General features: G+C 45.1%; 12 protein-coding genes across 12 annotated transcripts; 5 read left to right on the top strand and 7 right to left on the bottom strand.

Annotated features, from left to right (window-relative positions):
- Positions 1–1,739: 1,739 nt before the first annotated feature.
- N7483_005129 (serine hydrolase domain-containing protein) lies at positions 1,740–3,194 on the bottom strand (the record flags this gene model as incomplete). Its single annotated transcript, XM_057088566.1, has 3 exons — positions 1,740–2,616; positions 2,681–3,029; positions 3,104–3,194. 3 exons carry the CDS (start codon positions 3,192–3,194, stop codon positions 1,740–1,742), a joined length of 1,317 nt encoding a protein of 438 aa, XP_056948395.1.
- Positions 3,195–3,660: 466 nt separating this feature from the next.
- On the bottom strand, positions 3,661–7,494 carry N7483_005128 (uncharacterized protein; the record flags this gene model as incomplete). The annotated part of the gene is made up of 1 exon (XM_057088565.1): positions 3,661–7,494. The coding sequence occupies one exon, from the start codon at positions 7,492–7,494 to the stop codon at positions 3,661–3,663; it is 3,834 nt and encodes a 1,277-aa protein (XP_056948394.1).
- Positions 7,495–7,559: 65 nt separating this feature from the next.
- Positions 7,560–8,383, bottom strand: N7483_005127 (uncharacterized protein; the record flags this gene model as incomplete). The annotated part of the gene is made up of 2 exons (XM_057088564.1): positions 7,560–8,290; positions 8,344–8,383. The coding sequence occupies 2 exons, from the start codon at positions 8,381–8,383 to the stop codon at positions 7,560–7,562; spliced, it is 771 nt and encodes a 256-aa protein (XP_056948393.1).
- An 853-nt stretch (positions 8,384–9,236) lies between these two features.
- N7483_005126 (uncharacterized protein) lies at positions 9,237–10,091 on the top strand (the record flags this gene model as incomplete). Its single annotated transcript, XM_057088563.1, has 1 exon — positions 9,237–10,091. One exon carries the CDS (start codon positions 9,237–9,239, stop codon positions 10,089–10,091), a length of 855 nt encoding a protein of 284 aa, XP_056948392.1.
- Positions 10,092–10,221: 130 nt separating this feature from the next.
- N7483_005125 (uncharacterized protein) lies at positions 10,222–12,273 on the top strand (the record flags this gene model as incomplete). The annotated part of the gene is made up of 1 exon (XM_057088562.1): positions 10,222–12,273. The coding sequence occupies one exon, from the start codon at positions 10,222–10,224 to the stop codon at positions 12,271–12,273; it is 2,052 nt and encodes a 683-aa protein (XP_056948391.1).
- A 492-nt stretch (positions 12,274–12,765) lies between these two features.
- Positions 12,766–13,229, top strand: N7483_005124 (aegerolysin family protein; the record flags this gene model as incomplete). The annotated part of the gene is made up of 2 exons (XM_057088561.1): positions 12,766–12,857; positions 12,917–13,229. 2 exons carry the CDS (start codon positions 12,766–12,768, stop codon positions 13,227–13,229), a joined length of 405 nt encoding a protein of 134 aa, XP_056948390.1.
- A 522-nt stretch (positions 13,230–13,751) lies between these two features.
- Positions 13,752–14,228, bottom strand: N7483_005123 (uncharacterized protein; the record flags this gene model as incomplete). The annotated part of the gene is made up of 1 exon (XM_057088560.1): positions 13,752–14,228. One exon carries the CDS (start codon positions 14,226–14,228, stop codon positions 13,752–13,754), a length of 477 nt encoding a protein of 158 aa, XP_056948389.1.
- Positions 14,229–14,351: 123 nt separating this feature from the next.
- On the bottom strand, positions 14,352–14,936 carry N7483_005122 (uncharacterized protein; the record flags this gene model as incomplete). The annotated part of the gene is made up of 1 exon (XM_057088559.1): positions 14,352–14,936. The coding sequence occupies one exon, from the start codon at positions 14,934–14,936 to the stop codon at positions 14,352–14,354; it is 585 nt and encodes a 194-aa protein (XP_056948388.1).
- A 53-nt stretch (positions 14,937–14,989) lies between these two features.
- On the bottom strand, positions 14,990–15,442 carry N7483_005121 (uncharacterized protein; the record flags this gene model as incomplete). Its single annotated transcript, XM_057088558.1, has 1 exon — positions 14,990–15,442. The coding sequence occupies one exon, from the start codon at positions 15,440–15,442 to the stop codon at positions 14,990–14,992; it is 453 nt and encodes a 150-aa protein (XP_056948387.1).
- A 2,629-nt stretch (positions 15,443–18,071) lies between these two features.
- Positions 18,072–18,983, bottom strand: N7483_005120 (type 1 glutamine amidotransferase domain-containing protein; the record flags this gene model as incomplete). The annotated part of the gene is made up of 3 exons (XM_057088557.1): positions 18,072–18,460; positions 18,531–18,768; positions 18,909–18,983. 3 exons carry the CDS (start codon positions 18,981–18,983, stop codon positions 18,072–18,074), a joined length of 702 nt encoding a protein of 233 aa, XP_056948386.1.
- Positions 18,984–20,812: 1,829 nt separating this feature from the next.
- N7483_005119 (ribonuclease H-like domain-containing protein) lies at positions 20,813–21,799 on the top strand (the record flags this gene model as incomplete). Its single annotated transcript, XM_057088556.1, has 1 exon — positions 20,813–21,799. The coding sequence occupies one exon, from the start codon at positions 20,813–20,815 to the stop codon at positions 21,797–21,799; it is 987 nt and encodes a 328-aa protein (XP_056948385.1).
- Positions 21,800–22,586: 787 nt separating this feature from the next.
- N7483_005118 (uncharacterized protein) lies at positions 22,587–22,865 on the top strand (the record flags this gene model as incomplete). Its single annotated transcript, XM_057088555.1, has 1 exon — positions 22,587–22,865. The coding sequence occupies one exon, from the start codon at positions 22,587–22,589 to the stop codon at positions 22,863–22,865; it is 279 nt and encodes a 92-aa protein (XP_056948384.1).
- Between the last annotated feature and the right edge of the window lie 830 nt (positions 22,866–23,695).

Here is a 23,695-nt window from a genome sequence, read left to right as displayed (position 1 = left end):
TACTGGGAAATGCAAAGAATTATCAAAGAGCAATTGCGCCATCGTAGCCATACATGCCGAACTAAAGCCAAGTTCAATATGGACCAGTTAGACCCTGCCGCCCGCGCAACCAAGTGGGGACCACGAGCCGGTAAAATTGATCATTCGCTTAACAAAAGCCGGTACGCTGCAATGTTGAGTAGTATTGACAGATTTTTTGTTATACATCCGCGATGTCAAGTGATTCAATCATCGGAAAGAACCGTTCGTTGTTTGATTGGTTAAAGCTGTGTTATCTGGGGATCTGCTTCGGTGATTTCAAGATAATGCGGTTGAGCTGTCTTACATGACACTAGACTCCACCTGGGCACTGGATTCATAGATTGGGCTACAAGAAGCCCACCGCTGCCCACAACCCCGTAAATCCCCGGCGGAAAATCTTCGGCATTCCCATGGACTCGCTCCACATCAAATAGACTGCGTCGCTTGTTTCACGGCTTCTGGGCGGGAAAATGGGTGAGAAAACATTGGCTTCAAATTCTCAGCCCCACCAAATTGACTCTGGCGAATTCTCTTTTTTTTCCTGCGATTGCGTGTTCGACTTAATTGACAAGGCTGGTGGTCGGGATTAAGCTACGGGCTATGACAGCTCGGCAAATTTTGTCTTTGCCCCGCCCTTGAAATTTCCCAGAGCCCTCGAGAATATGCCGATGACTTGAGTGCCGCATTTTGTCTTATCATCGTAGAGCCTGAGGAAGTCAGAATAAACCATGGCTGGTCAATTTTGGGATGCAGTAGACGGCCCATAGCGGCCACCCCCCCCCGACATAATTCAATTAGGAAATTCTAATTCACCACCCTATACCCTATACACTGCCTAGTATTCGTACTGTTCCATTAAGAATTATTATACACCGCCTTCGTAATGGCGTAAACAGTGTCTGCCTAGGTACCCAGGTCTTAGTTGTTGGTGCTGTCTAGTAAATTAAGTAGTTCTAGGCTTAAGAGCCATTGAGGGTTTAAATTGATCTTAATGATAAAGTTATTTTTCTATTTAGGGCTTGGAATTATTTAGATTAACTAAATATTATCTAAAATTAAATTTAAAATATGAAAGTTGGAAGAGATAAAGATTTCATTTTGGGTCTAAGACTCTAAGTGATAGTAGGTAGAATTTAGAAAGTTCCAGTTAGAATATTTGACCAACTGGCTAGTGTCTAAGGTCTGCGGCTATCTGCCCAAGTGCCTACTACAGTATGGCCTCCCAAGGTTCTCTTCTCCCTCCATGCCATCTTCCACATATACTTCTTCCCCTATAATATCATAAGTTTTTCTCATATCTTAAGCAAATCTCCAGGCTATGTATCTTAGCTGAAAATATTAGACCACTAATAACACTAATATACTACCCACCTCTAAGCACTGGCAGGTACCTATAGATATTAGACCCTATACGGAGATATTACAGTAATTTAAATTATGCCGGTTTTATAATTTGAGATTTAATTATGTCGGGGCTGGGGTAGGGGTAGCCGTTATGGGCCGCCATAGATGCAGTGTGGAATAGGCCTCCTTCACTGAGTTCCTACACTGTTACTTACCGCCTGGCATAACCCCCGGGGCAGAATTAGCCTACAGCTTATCGATAGAGCTACCAGTTATATCCAACTAGCAGCTAGGCTTCACCAGTGCTAATCCATGTACCAGCGAGCAATTGTTGATTAAAATAATATTTGGATGAGAATGATATTACTACCAACTTATTCCTGGCTGGAACCACGTCTATCTATAAGTCTATACAGAGCATGCTCAATATCCCACTGGAGCTTTCTAATAAACTCGTCACCATCTGGGTTCATTTGAGTGAAAAAAGTGGCCGCTACACCACTCTCACGGTCAATCCACCAAATGAGATTGGGTAGTCCTGACCAGGCGATACTATTCTTTCTCCGCCGCCCATTTACATCCTCGGTGTTGATCACTCCACACAAGCAGTGCTGCATCTCCATGAGATCTTTGCGATCGGCCTCGAAAGAATGTGACCAGGTCGTGGAGTGGGTATTATCCGAACCATCTCCAACAAGGGATGCTCGCAGCCCAGCCACCGAACCAGCGCCTACCTGTGGTCGGAACATTTCATCAACAGATGCTTTGCTAAGAAGTGGCCCTCCATCTGCTAACAGAGCGGCCAGCAACTTGCTATAGTCATTGGCAGTGGAGTATAACCCGGCCCCACCGAGAGCATCCCGACATTCGAAGAGCCAAGGCAATGATCCAAATTTGAGATCCTGGGAGCCTACCCCTTGTGACCGCTCTGCTATCTCATGGAGATCTTTTTCAGTGGTACCGCGATTCGCTGGAAAGAATGTTGTGTTCTTTGCTTCTAGTGGCTGCCAGATGTACTTCTGCTGGTATTCATCGAAGTTCATGTCAGTGAGTCTCGCCACTGCTTCACCCGCCCAGTCAAGCCCCGGTCCATACGCCCAAGAGGTACCGGGCTGGAAGAGAAGAGGTGTGAGGTTGCCCTCTAAAGTCCCAAAGAACATATTCTCTTTCCGATCAGCCCAAGCAGAATACTGCATTAGAAGGGTACTCCCCAGATCATAGCGGAGGCCTGATGTGTGGGAAATCAATTGTCTGTGCCAAATGATTAGTCTCGAAGAAATTTTAAAGAAAGATAGTTTTATCCGAGAAAACTCACCTGAGAGTAATGGGACCATGAACATCCTCCATTATAGGATTGCCCTTCGGTTTAACCACTGGCTCGGCACTGTATGGTCCCTTCTTATCTTTGACTTGCACTTCAGGCTCAGGCTCTTCTTCTTCTCCCTCAAATCCAATCAGAACTTTCAAATCCTTCAATTCTGGAAGCACAGTGCGAATATCATCATCCAATCCAATGAGTCCCCTTTCGACGACTTGCATCACCGACACAGATGAAGTGAGTTTGGTTAAACTGGCAATCCATGAAATTGTATCCGGAGTCAGGACTGGTGACTTGCTGGTGTCAACTTTCTGGTGACCAAATGATTTCCGGTAGATGTCATTCCCTGGATAAGAGCCCATTCATCAGCGCGGGCTCTCACTATGTAGTATGCTGAATTGGTTAATAAATATGTCTTACCATTTCTATCAATGGCTACAAATGTAGCACCATGAATGCTTCCTTTGATGGGGTCAGTGAATTTGGCTAATACTGCATCGATCTCGGCCATTTTGAAGAACTCCAATATTTGACACAAGAAATCGAATCCCGGTAAGTTGAAGCAGAAGATCCAGAGGATAAAGAGTTATTTAGGATGAAAATAATCAAATAATTAAACAACCGCGTGCGTAGACACAGTAGTTAACATTGAAATTCAAGATCACTGGATGATTATTTTGACCACCGAGAAATAAATTGCAGAAAAGAAAAGGGAAACCTTGGGATCTGCCCAGGTGGGTTCAAATGTTAACATTCAATGTTGTGGATGATATCCCACTGGCGGGGAAATAGGGAATCATCAACCCCGCTTCTCCACAACTGAACAGTTCAAGTTTGCGGGGCACCATGTGAGCGAGATAGTATGTATCCAGGACGACTTGAATTTGAATTTAGCAATGCATCAATAGTATATACATGAGCTCAGCTCCATCAAAACATGGCATGAGAGTCCTACAGTAATTTTCAAGCTTCAAGCTTCAAGTTCCACGAGCTTCAATGAGCTGCTCCGAAGCCCGTTTGACTTGGGATTTCAGGGTCTGACAGGCCAGTATTGACTGCATATCGCGTTTATGATTCATCTCATTCAGTATTTTCAAAAGTTGGAGAACGTTATGAAGCACGCGCATGAGTCTGGTGTCATAAAAACGTGGCTCCCGAGCGGTTGTAGGGCGATCAACATATTCAAGGCATATCGGGACCAGCTCTTGCTGAAAATAACTTTTGTAGGCCGTGACTTTCTCCATGGGACTGGGAATTGAACTCAAATCGGGGATCTCTGGAATGCTCTGTTGAGCGGGAAATGGTGCAGATCCATGTTCATAGTCAACAGCAGCATCACGTTTGGCCTTGGCAACATCCTGCTCAACCTCATCCTGAGTTTGAAGCCGATCGAGCCAGGATATGGTCTCAGGATCAGAGATTTGGCACTGCATGCTAGGGCCTTCGTTGGTAACTTTGCAAAGCACTTCGGAGTTGTGCTCTAATCCCGCCTCTCGACATGACATCAGGTCGTAGCTTAGCGGTTTGCCATTATGAGACATGCAAATGGCGTCTTCAGAAGTCGTTCTCAGCTTCATTGCAGCTGCTCTTCGCAACATGCCAATAGTGACTATACCATCCTCAATTGAACTCGAGTCAAAGAAAAGCGCGTGGAGATTTCCAATATACTGGGGGTCCTTTCGTAGCTTATGTATTATAAAGATAACATCATGGTCATCTTCTCCAGGGCGATGCTTGAGTAAGCGATGCTTCGAGGTGATTATTTCTCGGCCCAGGGTAGTGAAAAGAGGGTTTACAGGAGAATCCGGTTTGAACGATGTGTTGGCATCAGTCTGGGATGGTAGTGCTCCCAGATTTCCTCTCCGGTGTCTGGATAGATCGCTGACCTGCTCGAAAACTCCACCATCCTCTATATGCTGAAGATTTGGATCTGAACTCAAATAGCCCTCGGCACGAGGGTCCGTGGCCTCTGCATCAAGGGGTGATCTCAGGCTAGCGGTGGCATTTTCATGTGCTTCTGATTGGCTCCCATTATCCTCCCACTCTAGTACGGGAGAGAGATCCAGATCTTCTGGAAGAATATCTCGAAGTACCTTGAGCCTCACGCATTCCTCAAGATGATCGTAAAGGGAGTGAGGGTTGCTGTATGATATATTGCAGATGCAGCACCGTCCCGGACTGTCATTCGCCTGATTGATGTACGAATCAAACGGTTCATCCCCAGCTACGCCGTGAACTGAGATGAGGTGGTTTTTGAAGGTACCAACCCGGGGGAAGCGTGTTGTATCTGAAGTCCCAGACTGAAAACAAAAATCACAATAAAATGAGTCACCCGTGTAGTGGGTCAAAATATGACGATCTCTGTCATGCCCATGAACAAATCCCGTTACGTGGTATTTGCAATTCGAAACTGGACACTTTTCCAGACCACCAATCTGGTGTGCAAGTATGTGAGCTTTCATATCAATTAATAAATCATGACAGACAGGACATCGCTGTATTAGCCCAGAGGAATGCAAATCCTGTGAATCTTCATCTTCGCCCACATCGTGATCGTCATGGGCAGTGAATAAAACAGGGGGTGTCATCCCAACATCCGAAGAGGTTGAAGACGCACCATAATCATCCTCTTTTTCAATGACTGGCAAAGCAAAAAGAGCCAGTTCTTCCAGATGCCGCCCCACGTGCTTTTCGAAAATTTCGGACCACAAAGAAGATAAGCACAGCGGACACTTTCTGGGCAAATCTGGGTTTTCTTTGATGAGGTGCTCCGTTGCCATATGGAGAAACCACTGTCGTCGACTTTGGAACATTTGCTGAGGGACTGGACATTTGGGATAGACGCAGACATAGGGCATCAAGTCATTGAAGATATGACGAGCCCAATCCTTCACAGTCCTGATGGCAGTCATCGAAAAACAATAGGGGCATTCGAGTATTGTTTCTTTACTTGAATCACTTAGAGCAATGGGTATAGGGGGAGGGGGTACATGCCACTCAAGGTCATCCCTCGTCATATTAGTAGCTTCTTCAGGTGTAGATTTCACTGTTCGCGACGAATGAGACGATGCGTCATCTCCCCAGGAAATGGAAATTTGCTCAAGACCCCGATCAAGCATGATGTTCCGACGTTTAAGACGCCACATCTGAAACCTTCGCTGTGCATTTGCCAGCCCGAGACGATTTGTGATTTCTTTACTTGCATGTGGATATTTTTCTTTCACATGTTGTCTGTCAGATGGCTCGAAGGGGCCTATTTCCGACTTTTGGTCAAGGTACAGGGAAAGTTGAAAGAGGGCATCGATAGTCGCTTGCACCAGTTTGTATGTAGAAAATACTGCGAGTCGTGAAGAGTCATCATTTTCTTTTGCGCCCCGGGAGGAGATGTGATCAGGTTCAGGAATTGGTTGCGAGACAATAACACTCATTGCCTCTTCCAGCTTACTCAAATGCCAGATTATTTGCTCTTTGATGTCTGGTGAGTCTTCTAACCGAGACTCCAATGAAATATAACCCGCCCGAAGGATTCCAATCTCGGTGGTCCAGAGACGGAAACGCTGTAGCTCATCGCTCAATTGCACGGGCGAGCCTGAGGTCAAAAAGGGAATTTCTGCATGGAACAACCGATCTTGTTGCTCGAGAAATCTGATTATCAGATCACTTACGCTGGTTGATCCCATCTTATGGTCTTTATTTAACCCCTCTGGAGTTGGAACTGGTTGATCGAGGCTTGTCCTCACAGGTGAAGATAAATTTGAGGAATCATCCTCTATCCTGCTTGGTTTGCCCTCGATACATGGATTTGTATCAGGGTCCGGAACACCGGAAACTTGAAGTTCCAGGGTTTGATTGATCTCATCAGCCCGCTCTTCTTCTGGAAGACCCAAATTCTTGCTGAAGCTTCTGATGATAGGATCCATTGAAGCGTCATACTGGTTGAAATTCGGGCGAAAGGAGTAAAATTCCCAGGTTTTTTCTTCAATATCAGGTGGGGCCTCTGAGATTTCAGGGGCAACCATGGGATTATAACTATTCTCATAACCATCTAGTAAGGTTTCGCGAAGCTCAGTTGCCCTTTCCTGGGCAAGCTGCGCTCCTGGATCTTCTAAGATTGTTCGGATTATTGAAGAATTGTCTGGGAAAATAGATGTATCCCAGTGTTCGTCCTTCTCCTCAATTAAATCCCTTGCGGCGTCATACTCGTTTGAACCCAAGAGCGACATCAATAATGCTGCTTCCTCAATTTCAGATTCTGTTTCAAGGCGGGATCGGTTTTCTGAGGGGCCGAAAGCAAGGTCATAATCATGCACCTTATCAGTATCAAGAGGCATTGCGCGAAGTTCATCCGCTATTGTTTTGGACAAGACCTGAGCCCCTGAAACATCTGATGAGTCAATTGACTGGGAGAAATCCGAAGCTTTATCTTCCCCCTCCATGTATCCATCAAATGACATTCGAGAAAAAGCCAAGAGATGTTGGGCTATGTGCTGAGTCCAATCTCCGGGTATTGTATTCATGCTGTCAGGGCAAAAGGGACAGTCGTTGAATTTCACAGTGGTCGTTCTGCTCTCGAGGCAGACCTCAATCAAATCTTCCAAATCAGCTTCTTCGAACTGACCCTCATGCTCGTCGCGCATGTGTTGCTCAAATTCATCTTGAGTCTGGAATGATAACTTTGTGTCGTGAGTGGAATCTAAACAGGTCCAGCTCTGGGCGGTGTGTTCGTTTTTCATATGGTTAAGCCAATCTTTCTTCGATCTGAACAGGCTATTTGACAAAGGACAAGAGTCTAAGAGACAGATGTAAGGCATGATGTCGGCCAAAATATGTTTTCTATTTAAATTCAATTTTCTCATTAGCACATACCCCGGAGTACCTAGTCGGATATTTGTCTCACATACGTCCAGTTCTCTAAATTGAAATCCTCGACAGGGCAAACTATCAAGCAGTAAGGACATTCCCACTCTCTGAGGCCAAAGGGAATCTCAGGTGGCCGCGGAAGCTCCAACTTCAGTGCATCCTCTTCGTTATCCCGCTGTTGTTGATCAGTACTTACGGATGACTGAATCGAATGATTGATCGGGACATTTTCAACCTGTGCTGTTGTTGCTGTCATAACTGATTGCCTTAATTCAGGAATAGGATCCAAGTCAATAGGTTTTATCTTTCTTGTTGCCGTAAACACTGGCATATTGATACTGAAACTCGAAGTTAGAGTCGACCTTGCTCGGGAAGCGGCTTGAGTCGGTATTTTTGTTGGCTTTCTCGAGGAACGTGATTCTCTTTGAGCTTTGAGGTACGAAAAGTTTTGTCGACGTAAACATATCGTCTCTACCAGCCGATCACGTAGCTCCTCGCTAGCAGTACATCCTTTCAAGTAGTGCTCGACAAGTCTACTTATGCCGGCATGGAACGTTGCCGTAAGGTTGACTCCATCGGCGTCATATTCGATGTGGTTTGCAATCTTCACAAGTCTATGAAGGATGCCTGATCGACGTATAGCTCTGGAGAAACGGAAAAGTTGATCAAGAATGGCCTCGACAGACTCGAACTCCGGTCCTACTATGCCATACTCTGTTGAGTCCTGTAACGATGCCTTTATCCTGTCTAACACTCTCATGAGTTTGGTCATTCTGTTGAATTTGGAGATATAGACTCACCAAGCAAACTCGTGTTGAGATCCTCCAGAAGATCTTCCATTGTGGATAGTAGCAAGGGAGTGTTTCTCAATCTCCAGTCCATCGATGCACGAGGAGATTCAAAGACATAGTTGTTGAAGGTCCATAAGTTGAATCTGAACATTTGGTTTTCAATGTCCGACGAGTCAAATGCAGAATCTTTCCATTCTTCAAATGAGTTCGCGGCCTCCTTGGCCCGAGCCGCGATAGACATCGCTGCTAAGTTCTGACAGGAAGTCGGAGCGCTGAGTTGTCAGAAGTGGTGGAGTGTGCCCAGGTGGAAGGGGCTCGGTTTGTTTAGCCTCATTTTGAGGAAGGTTCAAGTTGTTAAATAGACACCCCCAATCTGCCTGAAGTACATATGTTATGTCCCTAATAGGTCTAGTTTGTAAGTTTCAAGGCTAGGTATCATACATGTATCACAGTCATAGTGTATTATATAAAAGGCTAAAGTGAGAGTTAGCTAAAGTGAAAGTAAGAAATATCTAAAGTAAAAGTGAGAGATGTCTGAGTCTAAAGGGAGAAATAGCTGAATTAAGAGGGATACATGTAGTTCTCTTTTTTTGCCAGCCATATAGGGGTTTTGGCTATATGGCTTATTAGACTATAGGCTGGTATCTGCTTGTAAGAAGCAGTACAAGTTAAACCTCTTTAGCATTGGGTGGGTCAATTTAACAACATCTCCTTTGAAGCGGGGTTCATGCAGAGCTGACAAAGCTAGAGAGGGATGACATTGGCACCTTCTGCACTGGAGAACCTACCTTACCTTCATATTTACTAAGTTAAATTTACTTCGAGAATCACTTGAACGATTAATAACCCAATAGTGACCTCAGTCCTCCTCCGATATGGCGATTTGAGTATAAAAATGGAAAATGGACCTCACTCCTCAAGTTCAGGTCGTGGTGCCAGATGTCGCTGCTGCGCTGATCGAGGTCATCAACCTTAGCCGGCCTAAATCAGGGAGTCTTCATAGAAATCTCAAACTCTCCCTCGCTCAACTGATCGCTGAAATAAGATCACCGGGTGTTGCCCAAGCCTTGGCTCAACAGCGGGACCCGTTCAAAACCGTCCTACATAAAGTGGCCTCCTCTTTGGAGGAAGTTCTGTCTAGTGATTATCTCAAAAGTCGCTACCTTGAGGCTTTGGAGAAAGAGAATCTAATTTCAAGCCTCCCGTTCTCCTTATTCCGAGTCGGTTTCTGGGGTAGTGGTAACAAAAACCCGACCCCGACGGAACGAATCGACGAGATATTATGTCGACCCTTCCCTACACTTCACTTACTTCGTGATCTTGTTCAAAGATGCAATGTACAGAACATTGAGCTGGAGGAGCTTTTGAACGGAGACGGCCATGTGAAGGAGCTCAATTATCGGGTCCAGCGGTGGAATTCGCTAGTAGATAAGATTTACGACAATACCGATCGTGATGTCGAAGATTCAGAACTCATTGAAGCAGAGATACCGAAGCCTCCGACGATAGAGAGCGTCTTCCAAAGAGAGGATAGTGTGCATCACCTGTCGCAGGCCCTATATGACGTCCTTCACAAGAACTGGCCATGTGACTCGGAGAACCATAACCACAATGGACGCCTGGGTCTTTGTCTGGAAGCCAAGTTTTGCTTAGATCCTCAATGGACATGTTCTGAGGCAAATGACAATTTCTTGATGCTATTTACTGGACCCGACATAATGCAAGAGTGTAGAGTTTGTGTAAACAGCTCTAGGTGAGCAAGCTCCTTAAGCGTACTGTTTGCTTTTGCTTCAAACTAATAGCTTTGCCAGCTCTTACGACAATGCTGCGCCTGCGTGTCTCATAGATCATGATGATCAATCTCGAAGCGTCTGTTTGTATCTCGCGATGGACGGAGATAATCAATTATGGAATAATCAACGATCTGCTCGGCCTGTTGAAATAATGATGGCTGGAGAGATATATGTCGAGATGAGCTTGAGCAAGCTGTTGACTATTGTCAAACCAACATACTCAGCCAAACGGGTAATGGGGGTAACTTTGGCTCGTTCCATTCTCCATCTTTTCGAAGGGCCTTGGCTAGATGGCTGCATGTCGATCGACGACATATACGTATACTGCAAAATCGACAACAATCAACCATACCCAGTCTTTGAAAAGGTCTTCATCGCGACAAGATTTGGGAATCAATCAAAAACAAATCTCACTTCGTCAGGCAAATACAAGATTCACCCGTTTCCCACAATTTTGGCTCTAGGCATCATTCTGATAGAGCTGGAACTAGGTGAAGAGTTTCCAGATATTAAGAGTAAACCTCTCTTTGAATCAAAAAAAGGTCAACCATTTTACCTCGCACGGTATCTTCTGAAGGAATTTCAGAAACACTTCACTCTGGATTCTGGTCTCATCCGTGCTGTGAAGTTCTGTATTGATCGCGCGTCATTTTCTCGTTTTGATACATTGGATTCCGAAGCTCTTCTTCACAGCCAAGAGTTCATCGACACCTACTATAACAATATTGTCCGTCCATTGGAGCAAGACCTTGTCAAGGGAGCCCATTGGACCTGGGAGCAGGTGGATGATTTGCGACCGCCAAATACCGATACAGGAGTCTGCAAGGTCTTCACTTCGAAGACTTTTGAGTTTTCGCAAACCACAGCAAGCGACTTAGCTAGCGTACAGTTCGCCTCTAGCAATACCAGACTACTTCTCAACGATCAGCAGGGAACACATGACGTCATTAGCAACAGTCGATGGTCTGCATCGCTCTCAACCAACAACACCAGGCTCATGCCAAAGGAAGTTCCAATTTATTCGAAATCTACCCGGTCTGCAACATGTACGATTGATCAAGAACGGTCATTTTTCGCTCAACAGCGAGTCTTTTCGGCTGTTCCAGAAATTCAATTGAGTAGGCCGGAGAGACGTGAGCATTTCGAAATCGCCATTATTTGCGCTCTCCAGATAGAGGCTAATGCTGTACAAAATATTTTTGAGGAGCATTGGGATATTGACAGCGTTTATGACTATGGGAAGCAGTCTAATGATCCAAATTCTTACTCTACGGGTTCGATCGGACGTCACAATGTGGTTCTCGCCCACCAACCCCGAATGGGCAAGGCTACAGCTGCCAAAGTTGCTGCTACATGCTCTATGAGCTTCCCCAACCTCAAGCTCATACTTATAGTTGGTGTTTGTGGTGGTGTCCCTTCCCCTGGCACTAAGAAGGAGATTCTTTTGGGCGATGTGGTCATCAGCAAAGGTATCGTGCAGTATGATTTTGGTCGACGGTATCCCGATGGTTTCCGACCGAAGGCTACCATTGATGATCAGCCCGGTCGACCCGATATAGAGATATCCTCTCTTATAGCTAGACTGGAAACTAAGAGACATCAGTTGAGCCTCCGAGAAAATATAGCTGCCTATTTGGATGAATTGGATTGTGGTTCCGACACTCCCGATGATATTTACCCTGGGCACAAGCAGGACAAACTATTTGGCTCAGAATATGTCCACAAACACCAAGAATCTCACATTAAAATATGCACTCCTTGTCTGACAGGAGTTTGCAATTTGGCAATGGACGCGACGTGTGAAGATCTCCAATGCGACCAGCAGCAACTGATCCCCCGATTCCGGCAGAACCAACGAAACAGGCCATATGTACATTTTGGATTGATAGCATCAGGAGACACAGTATTAAAATCAGCACCAGAACGCGACAGGATATCCAAGGACGCCAATGTAATAGCATTTGAGATGGAAGGGTCGGGGGTGTGGGATACCATTCCTTGCGTGATTATCAAGGGCGTATGCGACTATGCAGATAGCCACAAGAACAAACGCTGGCAAGAGTATGCAGCGATGACAGCAGCAGCGACTGCAAAAGCCCTTCTACGACACTGGGCTGTAAGCAACCAATCAAGAAGTATAATATAAGTTCTTTGTTGCTTATCAATTTCCAAGTTCAGAGTGCCCGCGTGATCATATTCCCTCGTAACTACATTCCATACCCGAACTGATCCGCAAGTAATGTACCTGTTAGCCTCTGTTAGCCAACCCCGCTTAACAGGATTGGCTGGCAAAGATGACCTGAACAGCACACAATAGCAATAATAGGAGGCGATCATAGGCATCCCCGCAAACTTAAGTCATGCCAGACTCAAGTGGTGCATTAGTTCCATGGCTCTGTTGAGCGGGAGCCAATAATATTGACCAATCGCATGCATTATGACCACAACATCCGCAGGTAGATTACGTCTACGAGTCACCATATGCACCATACGATCACCATACGATCACCATACGATCACCGCCCCGCCCGTATTGTGGGGTAGCATATAAATCCGGGGTCATGTCCTCTCTTTCGATCTTCAGATTTCTCATCTCTACACACACAAGGTTCAACTATCATCAATCCAGTTCGCCATCATGGACAAGCACAATTCTCAATGGGTGTCGTTCCACATTCGGGACCACCTCAAGGACGGCGAAGTCACTGTCCAGAACACTGTCATCGAAGGGTATTTCTACCTTCCTTCCTGGTGTAGGTTCAAGTCGTGTGTACTAACCATGCATGTAGTGGTGAATTCTGGGACACCAACGGCCGTCGTCAGTCGCTCACTGAAGAGGAGATCGATGAGATCACCATCCCTGCCAATGGCATCGGCGAAATCAATGCCGGCGGTCGCCGAGGCAGCGAAGGCCGCCTTGATCTCTTTCATGGAAAGGATAAGATCTGCGAGCTGCACTGGGAGAATCGAGGTGGAGAATATGTCAACTTGGTCGAGACCATTGACAATAGCAAGAAGTATAGAGTCGAGTATGGGGGATGGAGTTCGGGCGAGGGCCCCTTGGGACATGTTTATGTGGATATTACTGAGATAAAGAAATAGCGATAGATACCTCGAGGTAGAGGGAAAACAGTAGACACCCCTCCTCATTATACCAATTTTTAGTCAATGATTTCAATGTTATTTGTTTTTTCACGATATGAAAAAATTTCCAATTTCATTTCCAGGGTTCAAAATGAAAGCCTTAGTGCTTTTCCTAAATTTAGAGACAGCGTGGTACGGTGTATCCACGATCTCATGTTCTGACTCAGAGTTGCATGTTTTAATTCCCCCCCGATCTAAATAAGTACACTTTGATGAAATAAGGAGTGAACTGGAAAGCAATCTTGCTACAAAATCACACCATTTCTTGGGTGCCGGAAGTTTCATCTGATGATGTCCTCATTCTCTTGTTGAGGTGAGGGGGCGATCCAAGCCACTGAAGACAGGGTCACCCAACAGACAATCACCACCTTCAACAGAGAATGCATCTGCCTGTCTCTTTCCATACATGCCGAGCTGAATTTCCAGTTGAGATAACTGGAAATTGGGTGGTTGACCCAGATCGCTCATACCAGTTGCCTTTCACTCATTCCACAACGAGGTTAACGGGGTCGCATTTTGGAACATATGCATTTCCAAGCTTTCATCGGTAACAATGGTATAGTTTTCATATTGCTGACCCGTAAAGTAATCATCCAAGGATGGTTTGAGATCTAGATTAAAGCCAGGGAGGTCTTGGGTACTTGAGCCAGCTTGGTGAGTGTGACCCGTTTGGCATTCTGTCCCGGCCCAGAACGCGCTTTCAACGGTATTCACCAGGGATGTATAGTCAGGGCCACTGGAAACCCCACTTGAGATCGTTGTAGAACTCTCTTCGAGTCCCTTACACACGCTCTTGAGTTGTCGTTTTACCAATCGCCAGCGATGATCTCGTAGAAGGGTATCGTGAACAAATAATTGGTGCAGTGCAGCGGCACCTGATAAAAAGCGTGGTATCCTTTCTTGCAATAGCTGCTGGTGGAGAAGGGAGACCCTATTGTATGCAAGGAGAATCTGCATGAGAGCACGCCCAATTGCATCGATACCTAGAACATAGGAATGCAAAAATGCGGCTGGGGCCGTCCGTCTAGCTTCAGAGCTGCATGCCGCCTGGACATGCGGAAAGAGGGTCACTAATCCCTGTCAAGCAGTTTCAAGCCCAGTAAGTGTCTCAAGTTTCAGGCTATTTGTTAAGGTAAGACAGCTCTCAGGGGCTGTCGTCGATTTTCTTTCGGTATTATCGTCTTCTCGGGTATCATGGTGTGTTGGATTCGCTGGCTTGGATGGTGAGAAGAGAAGATGAATCGAAACTGCGTGGTACATGGCCAAAAGCAAATGTCCAGCAGGGTTTTCCTGGATATTCGTATTGACGCAGGCAACCATATCCTGGATAGCTTCGCGAGCATCTTTGCAGATTTTTGCCAAGCCTCTCTCACGATCTACCGAGTCATTTAATCTTGCAAGAAGCTGGTTCTGCCAACAGCTCGGTATAGAGCTCGAAGAGGAGGTGTCAGTTCTAAGTTGAGGATTGAGTGCGTAGGAATATGCTGCCAAAGAGCTTGCATGAGCAAGTAACCACACAGATTGCAGTGAAGAAGTCTGAGCATCCTTTGTAACGATGTTTCCAGTTATGCGATCAGGCTTTAGCAAAGCAGACTCGCCTTCGTTTGCAGGAGGAAACTTTTGAATCAAGCGTGCCGGCAATAAATCAGAGAACTCGATATTCATTTGGATAGACGCCCACATGCAGAGACAAAGCGTTTGCCACCAGAGACTTTGAATCATTTCAGCCTCAACCGCACCTCGGTCACGCCGTTGATATGAGTTTGTTCCAAGATGGGTGCAGATAGATCGTGTGCTGCCTGAAGGATGGTTCGTGTTGCAGAGGCACAGATTGTCGGATTGACTAATGTCGGTTGGAGAGGATTGCTGAACGACATTTTCCCACCAATTCCCGAGATGACCAGGTCAACGGGTTGCTCGTAGGGTCCGTAAAGTGCTTGTCGCACGGAAGTGACATCGGTTACGTCTCCTTGCCCAATTGTGAGGTGGTTCTGAAGAGTAGATTCAGATATCCTGTGTTGTTGGCGAAGCATATCCTGGAGCTTTTGAGGACTGCGGACCACTGCATAGAAAGGGTTAGTTTGAGGTGTCAAGTGAGAGCCTTGGGTTTGTGAATTCAGGCGGTAGAATAGAAGAGAAGTACCTACAAGCTGTAAATTTATAGCTAGCATTTAATGCGGGTGCCAAACAGTGGATGGTACATCCTCTGGTGGCCCCAAAGAAGGTCACAGTCGGGAGTGTGTGTTGATTTCGCTCATCATGTTCGAAAGGATCGATTGAGGGAATCAGTGTTTAGATGGATGCCAGTGATGATAAAAGAACTTGATTGTTGGGGAGCTTCTGCTTTATATATCTTTCGATCACTGAATAGTGGGTGAAAAACCTCCGCACTTGTCCGGAGTTCCGTAGATGAGCGGAGCATTTTTATTATGCTGCGTACCTGGAAAGCCATTACCCCAAATACAACTTGAAACACAGATTCTAAATCAAGACTGATGAAAAATCATGACTTGTATGTATTCCTTCATTTTTCTATTCATGAGCTATGAGGGTGGCCAGTGTAAGATATCCATTAGGTGAGTTACGAAGTAGATCTCCATAGCTCTAATTAACCTTGGGCGCTTATCTTTCTTATTCTCTCTGAGCTGAGCCTTGGAAGTAACAATGATGTCCTTTCTAATTGTTAATATCATTTTCTTTCTGACCTTGGAAGGTTTTCTATAAGAGAGGTGAAAGCCAGGAAACAGGTATTCTCCCTTGGCAGCTACGCGGTTGTATGAAGCTAACTGTTATCTCTGTTTCTCATATCAACAATCAAATTATATTTTCTCAAACTTGAAGTGATTTATTTGAGTTATTGTTGCTGCTTTCTTCAGGTTTGAAATACTTCTCAGATATATTTTCTTCCTTCAAACTATCCATCCTTCATGTTTATCCAAGTCATGAGATGTTGGTTTCCCCTTCTCTTCTCGGTAGGTACTCAAATTCCTACTTTGAATTCTTTTTATTTTAACATCTCCTTTATGTTTCTAGCTTTCATCTAGTAACATTGACGATAGGTAGACACACAGTAAGTAAGTCAATCATTGGAAATTATGCACCTGCGTTGATTCAATTCTGATCATCTCATTCAAATCTTAGGATGGCAATCGACAGAATCCTAAGGAAGATCAGAGACACGGATATCTCCAAGAAAGAATCGCCAGTGTGACTTGACAGGGTATAATGGAAGGGTGGATCATGCCTCGAGCAACAGTCTCTCTGGCTAAGGTGCATTTGACTTACTATGGCCAATGAAGCCGACTTCGAAGTGGACATGCGAAAGGTACTAGGCCATCCCTTTGATACTGCTTAGCAATGAGTAACTATTCCAGGGATACTTGGAGTCGTCAAGGAATAATCAACCAGAAGCGACGAGGCAAAGCCGATTTGATAATGGTTAATATGAGTTCACAGTGACACTGTGCAATATTTTGTGCCACGAATATTGATATCTAGACGTCGTCAATTATTTGTGGACGCTCTAGAAGTGGCAGAACAGGCCATTTTATCTTTCGCGATAGATGTCAAGTCTGGGGCTCTTTTGAGAATACAGCCTCCAGCCAGGAGCGTCCATCATGCCAAATGATGTATTGATTATAATCCCCTATAAAGCCCAAAGACTTCACCAAAGAGCCGACAAGTCTCTCGGTGATTTACAAGGGTAAACTTACCGTCGACGCTTGCTGAAGATAGGAGGCTCCTATTGTGTTTTCTTGATTGACAAAGTCAGAGCGCAGTACTAAACTTGGATTCTAATAAGAACTTATGATTTTACTTATGTACTAATTCTTATATAGGATCAGTCCACAAACATCATCAGGATAATAAAAGGAAGGATAAGACTATTTGGGGTTTATCAGCCGATAACAGCACCTTTTATTTCATGAGACTCACAGATGATTCAATGGTCGCGGGCCGTGTTTGAAATGTTCTATCGACACGCCTGGCCGCTGATCAGTTTGGGAAGTAGTCTCTTCCCGAGGGTGTTGATCCGTTGTACCTGTCAAGTGACAGCAATGAGAGAGCAGACAAAACTTCAGTGCGCAGGCCGAAAGCTGATGCTGCGACCTTGAACGATGTGCAAGTGAAAGCTCGCCATTGGGCTAACGTGGACAAACACACCAAGTATCATCGGAAGAAGAACCCATACGGGCCGACTTCCAGCGTGTTGGGGGAACAGCAGGGTAGTGGTGACTCGGAGCTCAGAACCACTCGCTTCCCAATAACACCTCTGCCTCTAAGGCTCTTAGAGGCTAGGTACTAAATAATCTAGGATCCAACCTTCTTATCAAAGTACTTAGCATCCCGCAAAGATGGCACCATTTCTAGATTCGCAGGGCTCAAAGCAAGACTCCGACATCTGGAATCCGAGTGAAAGTTTTCCGAAAGGTTGGAGAAGTTCGGTTTAACGAGGAAGCTACTTGAAAAAGATCCTTGGGAAAAAATACCATATCAGTTTTACAACCATTCAAGTTCTTTCTAGTATGTCTCAAGTGGCCGACGAGGTTGGGAAAATTATAAATTTAAATTCTGGAACTCGCTGCACTTATTAGGAGTTGCGTAGATGAGCGAAGTATTGGCCACAGAGGCCGATGCATCAATCTCTCAACTAAATCAGATATCCGCGAGCGACACTACCTAAGCTTCAAATATTCATAGGTCCGAGCCATTCAGAGATGATCGTATATTTCTATTGTAAATACGTTGAATGAGTAGGTACTGAAGTTATATAATTGTAATAGTCCACCCGGGATATATTTACAGTCCGAGGGCAGCCAGAATAGCCTCACCAACACCAGTAGCAGAAGCAGGGTTCTGGCCAGTGATCAAAGCACCGCCAAGGCCAGCGACCTGGGAGACAACGACCTTAGGACCCCAGGGCTCATCAGCCTTAACGAACTTGCCAGACTTCTTCTGAAGCTCAGTCTCCAGCATGAAAGGCATGAAGGAAGAAAGCTGAACCTGGTCTTCCTCGAGGTTGGTGAATCCAGTGACCTCGGCACCGGCAATGAGAGGCTCGCCGGAGGGAGTGGTGGCATTAACAAGAACGGCGGGGCCGTGGCAGACAGCGGCCACTGGCTTCTTGGCGACAGCAAAGGTCTGAATAAGAGAGAGGGAGATAGGATCGATGGCAAGGTCGAACATGGCTGAACACAATGTTAGTACTCCATACAAGCTGTGCAATAGCTATTTTATGACGTCATGAAGAAGACTTACGTCCGTGACCACCGACGTAGAAGATAGCATCGAACTCGCCGGCGCGAGAAACAATGTCAGAGAGTTTCTCAGTGTTGGTCCACAGAGCTTCCTGGTTCTTCAGGAAGTTCTGAGAGGAGGGGTCGGCAGCGAACATCTGCACGGAGCCTTGATCAAGGGGTGCAACACCACCCTTGGGCGAGGCAATGGTGAGGTTGGTCTTCTTAGAGAGCACATCATAAGGGTGGGCAAATTCGGGCTGTTGAAATATACAGTTAGCCTCATGTTTCAATGGCATCTCCTTGGTAAATTTTTTTTTCTCTTTTTTTTTTCTTCCCGCGGGTGCTCCTAGCTGCCTTATCGAACAGCTTAAGCTCCCCGCTATGGTGGGGTACGTACCAAGAACCAGCCGGTAGGACCCTTGCCAGGGATCTCATCATGAGAGGTAAGGACGACAAGAACGTTAGGAGCCATTGTGATAAATTTGTATGTGTGAGGTTTTTGAAAGGGAGTGATTGAGGGGTTGGGTAGAATTCAAGTTGATGGCAGAAAGGAGGACCCACGATGGAACCCAATTTTTTGATTTCTAAACATTTGAAACCGGGCAGAAAATGAGTTCCCGTATCACCTAATCTGAAAGAATTGAGGACGATTATTATGATCTCATGATTTCAAGCTTGTTCTTTCGTGCTTGCTTTCGATATACCTGAATATTGTACTAGCAAGAATTTTTAGATGGTCAGCATTGAAATGACTTTCATAATTGACTAAAAATATTTCAATAGGTTATCATTAGGGAAATTTTTGTCTAACTTGAGTAAAATAACCTTCGATGACTCGCATAGACGAATACCTAGTCCACGGGTGCCAGTAGTAGTTGTAGGTGGTATCTTCCAACCTTGGACTCGACAGTCACATACTAATAACCTAGGTACCTAGTATTGCTAGTAGCCCATCTTCATTATTTCTAATTGAAGTCGCTACACGCTAAGTCACTCGATGGGGCATGCAATTTCAAGTTGTCCATATGTCACTCAAGTCCTGAATAACCGACCATGCGTTATAGGTCTATGTAAAAAAGCTTCAAGTTCATTGATTCATTGATTTTTTCCCAGCAGCCCACAGCATTCAAATGTTTCATGATGTCTTTATACTATCATGTCATAATTTAATCAGAATGAACTGCACCCGAGACGCACGGAAGGCGTTGGAGGTTACGCCTACGGAAGCTTATACTAGGCTATAGCGAACACCGGCACTCGCGGGAAACGGACTCCAAAACTTGATACAAGGCGCTTTTTCTTGAATATGTATTAAAGGACTAATTAAGTGAGTAGTAAAATTCAAGAGTGTCGTTATAAATCCATGTAAGCTGATATGTCACTAAGCCAGATCTGGCTAGTCTAGTTCTCTTATAGGTCAGGGATCTATATAATAATACTTAATTATAGCACTCAGATATTGAATGTTCTATTCAAGTTAATTACACAAACATTAGAGCTATTTCTTTCTCTATCCATACCAGCACCCCAATTCTTGGGATATGGATGAAATGATATTCCTACTAGTATCCAGGAAGCATTCAAAGATCATTGGAATTATATGTAGGGTGATGTTTTTTTTTTCTGGAGTCTAGCCCATGAAGGGTTCTCGGAGGGTCAAGCTGTGGATATTGTATATCCCTGGAATTTCGAATGTAGTATGTACTGACATTAAAATCCAACTTAAAGGGTCCTAAAAAAACCAGTAACCCTTTTGCCACTTGAAACATCTAACCCACTGGCAGTTAGTACTATGAACTAATTAAAGCTCTTTGACAGATACATTCATTGATAGTGACTGAGGCATATTCATTCGTACGCTAGTATATCCTTGTGCATTGTGATTATTTCATGAATGTTAATAAACATTTGAATTCTTCATAAAAATGAGAATCAGATCAAACCAGTAGCTCTGGCATTATATCATCCCAATTCTAGGGTAAATTACTATCATATCGTTAAGCGATTAGAAGGCAAACAAAAGAAATATGACCACTGTCGTGCCTTCTCAATCTTGCACTTGAGCGGTTTCGATCCCACTCACCTGGGCAGTCACAACGTGCTCCTTTTCTACCATCCAAATATCGCTTCTCATCAGGTTAGTCAAATACGTCCACGTGCTTGAACTTGGTTCTAATGAATGACATTCAAAATGACAAAGGTATTAACAAAGCTCGGCATTTCCGAACCGTGACTCTCTCGCCTTGAACGTGCGACGCGACCCGACAAAAGCACCCAAGTCAACACCTTGCAATCTTTACCATGGCTTCATTAGCTTCCAACCTACCCCTCGCTCCCGCTACCACCATCAAGCTACCTAATGGCCGGTTTGTCTGCAAGAGCCACTGGCTTATCATCTGTCCGGAGTGTGCGGTTGATTTGCGCTCTGCCAAAGAGAATGACGATATCAACATTGATGAACTTGAGGATGGAAGGGCCAAATTCTATGATGGGGATGATAAGCCCCCGTATCCTGGGGCTGAATTTGAGGAAGACGAGCAAGATTTGGAACCAGTGGATGAGGGCGAAGAGGATAGTCGCGTGGTCTATGTCCGTGCGGGACCTCCATTTGGAAAGAAACTCAGGCTTGGATACGGCAAAGCAGTGCCTGGTATTTATGTTCCTCGCGGACCAAATACCAGTCCGGCATACCTCTTCCCAGATCGGATTATTCCAGGTAAATCGATGCACCGATTCATCAATCGAGACGATCCCACGCAGTTTTTAATCTACACCAGGGGTCGTTGGGAGCCACGCACGAAAGTGGGATGTGCCTTTGCTTTCAGATCACCAACAAAGACAATGGGGAAGTCCGGCTACGTATCTTTTCCCATGGAGATGGAAGGACCGATGGGAAGCCGTGACGCTACAGATGTCCTCAGAGCGGAGCTTCGTGCGATGCTTGCTGCTTTACGTTTTCGGGACTGGAGTAAAGATGGGTTCAAGACCATGGTACTTGCGACGGACAATAACACACTCGGCAACGCTATCACAACCTGTGTGCCGGGCTGGAAGTCGCGGGGCTGGATAACAAAATCGAAGAAAAAACCAGTTGCCCACCTGGACCTTTGGCAATGTTTTCTTGGGGAAATCGAAAGGTTCCACGAAGCAGGCCTTTCAGTCAAAATTTGGCATATTTCACCTGCTTCTAATACAACAATTCGCGAATATGCATCCCGTGCTACTATGAGCGAGCAGCTACAAGAATTTGGAGATATCGTTCCAGAAGCTGTGGTTCGCGGATGGTGAAACTTTGAAGCTCTTTCGCTCTTAGATTACGACAGCGGTACATCATAGCCTCGGCATTTCTTTATCAAATTCATTTGAGACTGCCCCAGCTGTTTGGTATTCATTTCCGGTACACAGGGATTTATTGCTCATGCCTTGGTGGATATCTTACAATAACCTAACCACCTTACGACTATCATGTATGACATATTGCTAAATAGCCCTTGAAATTCACAATACCATTTCAGGCTCCCAAAATCTAACAATGTAATCCGAGCCATCGGAAACGCTCCAATTTCCTGCTGTAATTTCAGGCCATATTAAAACTTGAATGTAGGATGGTTCTTCCAGCGGTTCCACTCATTATTCTCCACTCTGCAGCAGCAATCACAGTCACAAGCTCTATAGGGCTGAGACAGCTTTAGCTCAAACCTACACCCCCGAAGAGGAGTCGAGACTTTTAAGTTCACTCGATAATGAACCTCATTGGAGGTCTAATTATAGGTTGGAATGGTAACACAGAAGCATCACACTGGTATCAGCAGCAGTATCAGTGGGTCATACAATTCTCGCCCAATAAACCAGGGAGTATAACCGCCGAATTCAAGTGATCCTCTATCCAATTTAATGATCACATCACCTCTTTCTCCAAAAATGAATGCTAACAGAGTGATCTCTAGACATGTAAGAGTGTCTCATTCCCATTACTAGGTAGGACTGCTACTCCTTGAACCCCGTCCACTTACCCATCGTCTTATTCCTATTCCCTCCCGACTAAGGCCATCCACTTCGTGATAACATTTGAACAATGGGCCTCATAAAGGTTCTCCTCAAAGTGATCCTCGTCCCCATCGTCGTCATCGCAGTCATAATCGCTGCCATTGTGATCTGTATAAAGATACACAGAGACCGAAAGAAGGAAGCGAAACAGGCTCGGCAGAGAGCTGCCGAATTACCTCCTCTCTCACAATGGGTCTACCCTGATCCTCTTCAAGTTCAGAGCCCGGTCCAGAAACCCGCTCCGGTTGCGTATCCCATATATACTACACCGAGTCATATGGAAGCTGGTATTGTTAGACAGCAATAGATCAAGGTGATTAATATCCACCAGCCATTATGAATTTTGAGGATTTGTACTGATGGGCTTTGCATCTTCAGATTACTCCACCTAGGCAGTCTCTCCTCAAGACCTTAGCGCCTGTTATGACAGCGGTGGAGCGGTTATAGTTTGTGTGGCTTTTATTACGTTTTCTCTTCCTTGGAGCTTGTTTCACTTCTTTCATGCATGAGAATTCCCCAAGTGTCTACAATTACCAGTAGTTTCAATTCTTGTTCCCTGATTTTTTTCATCCAGAATTGAAATGAAATATGAAGCGTTCTGGAATACTCTTGCCTCCTTCTCTCCCCTACCTATGAGTGACATCTGGTAGTACCCAGATCCTGACTCTACCTGATCGTTACCCGAATCCCTAATACTCCCTAAGTTTTCTCCAAATCAAATTGAATACTACCTGCATGAAAGTGGGTCATCAGCCCTAAAAACGGGTCTAAAGTACGGACTACACGTAGCAGCAGAAATAATTGGATAAGACCTGGAAAGAATTTTGTAATTCTGCTGCCTGGCATCGGTATCTATACCAACCGCCCTGCCCTGAACGGCTGAACGGAAGATTCCTGTCAGGTCTGAGTTCAGGTAGTGCAATCACAGTGCATAAGTGCAACCATGATGAAATTAGGACTCAATATGAAACGGGAGCTCGGCAAATGCATTAGATCATTGAATTCCGCTCGGAGTCTTTGAATTAACAGGCTCGGCATACTTACCAGTAAAGATAGGTACTAAAGAAGTCCGAGTCCTGGGACGTGCTCGAAACGCCAGTGCATATTACTCATTTACTCCACCTGCGCCCTACAGGG

This window comes from Penicillium malachiteum, assembly GCF_028827825.1.
Source record: "Penicillium malachiteum strain IBT 17515 chromosome Unknown utg000002l:1.0-8849297.0:1.0-8852440.0, whole genome shotgun sequence".
NCBI lineage: Eukaryota > Fungi > Ascomycota > Eurotiomycetes > Eurotiales > Aspergillaceae > Penicillium > Penicillium malachiteum.
The sequence above is the reverse complement of the archived record's forward strand: the minus strand, read 5'-3'. Positions and strand labels throughout refer to the sequence as shown.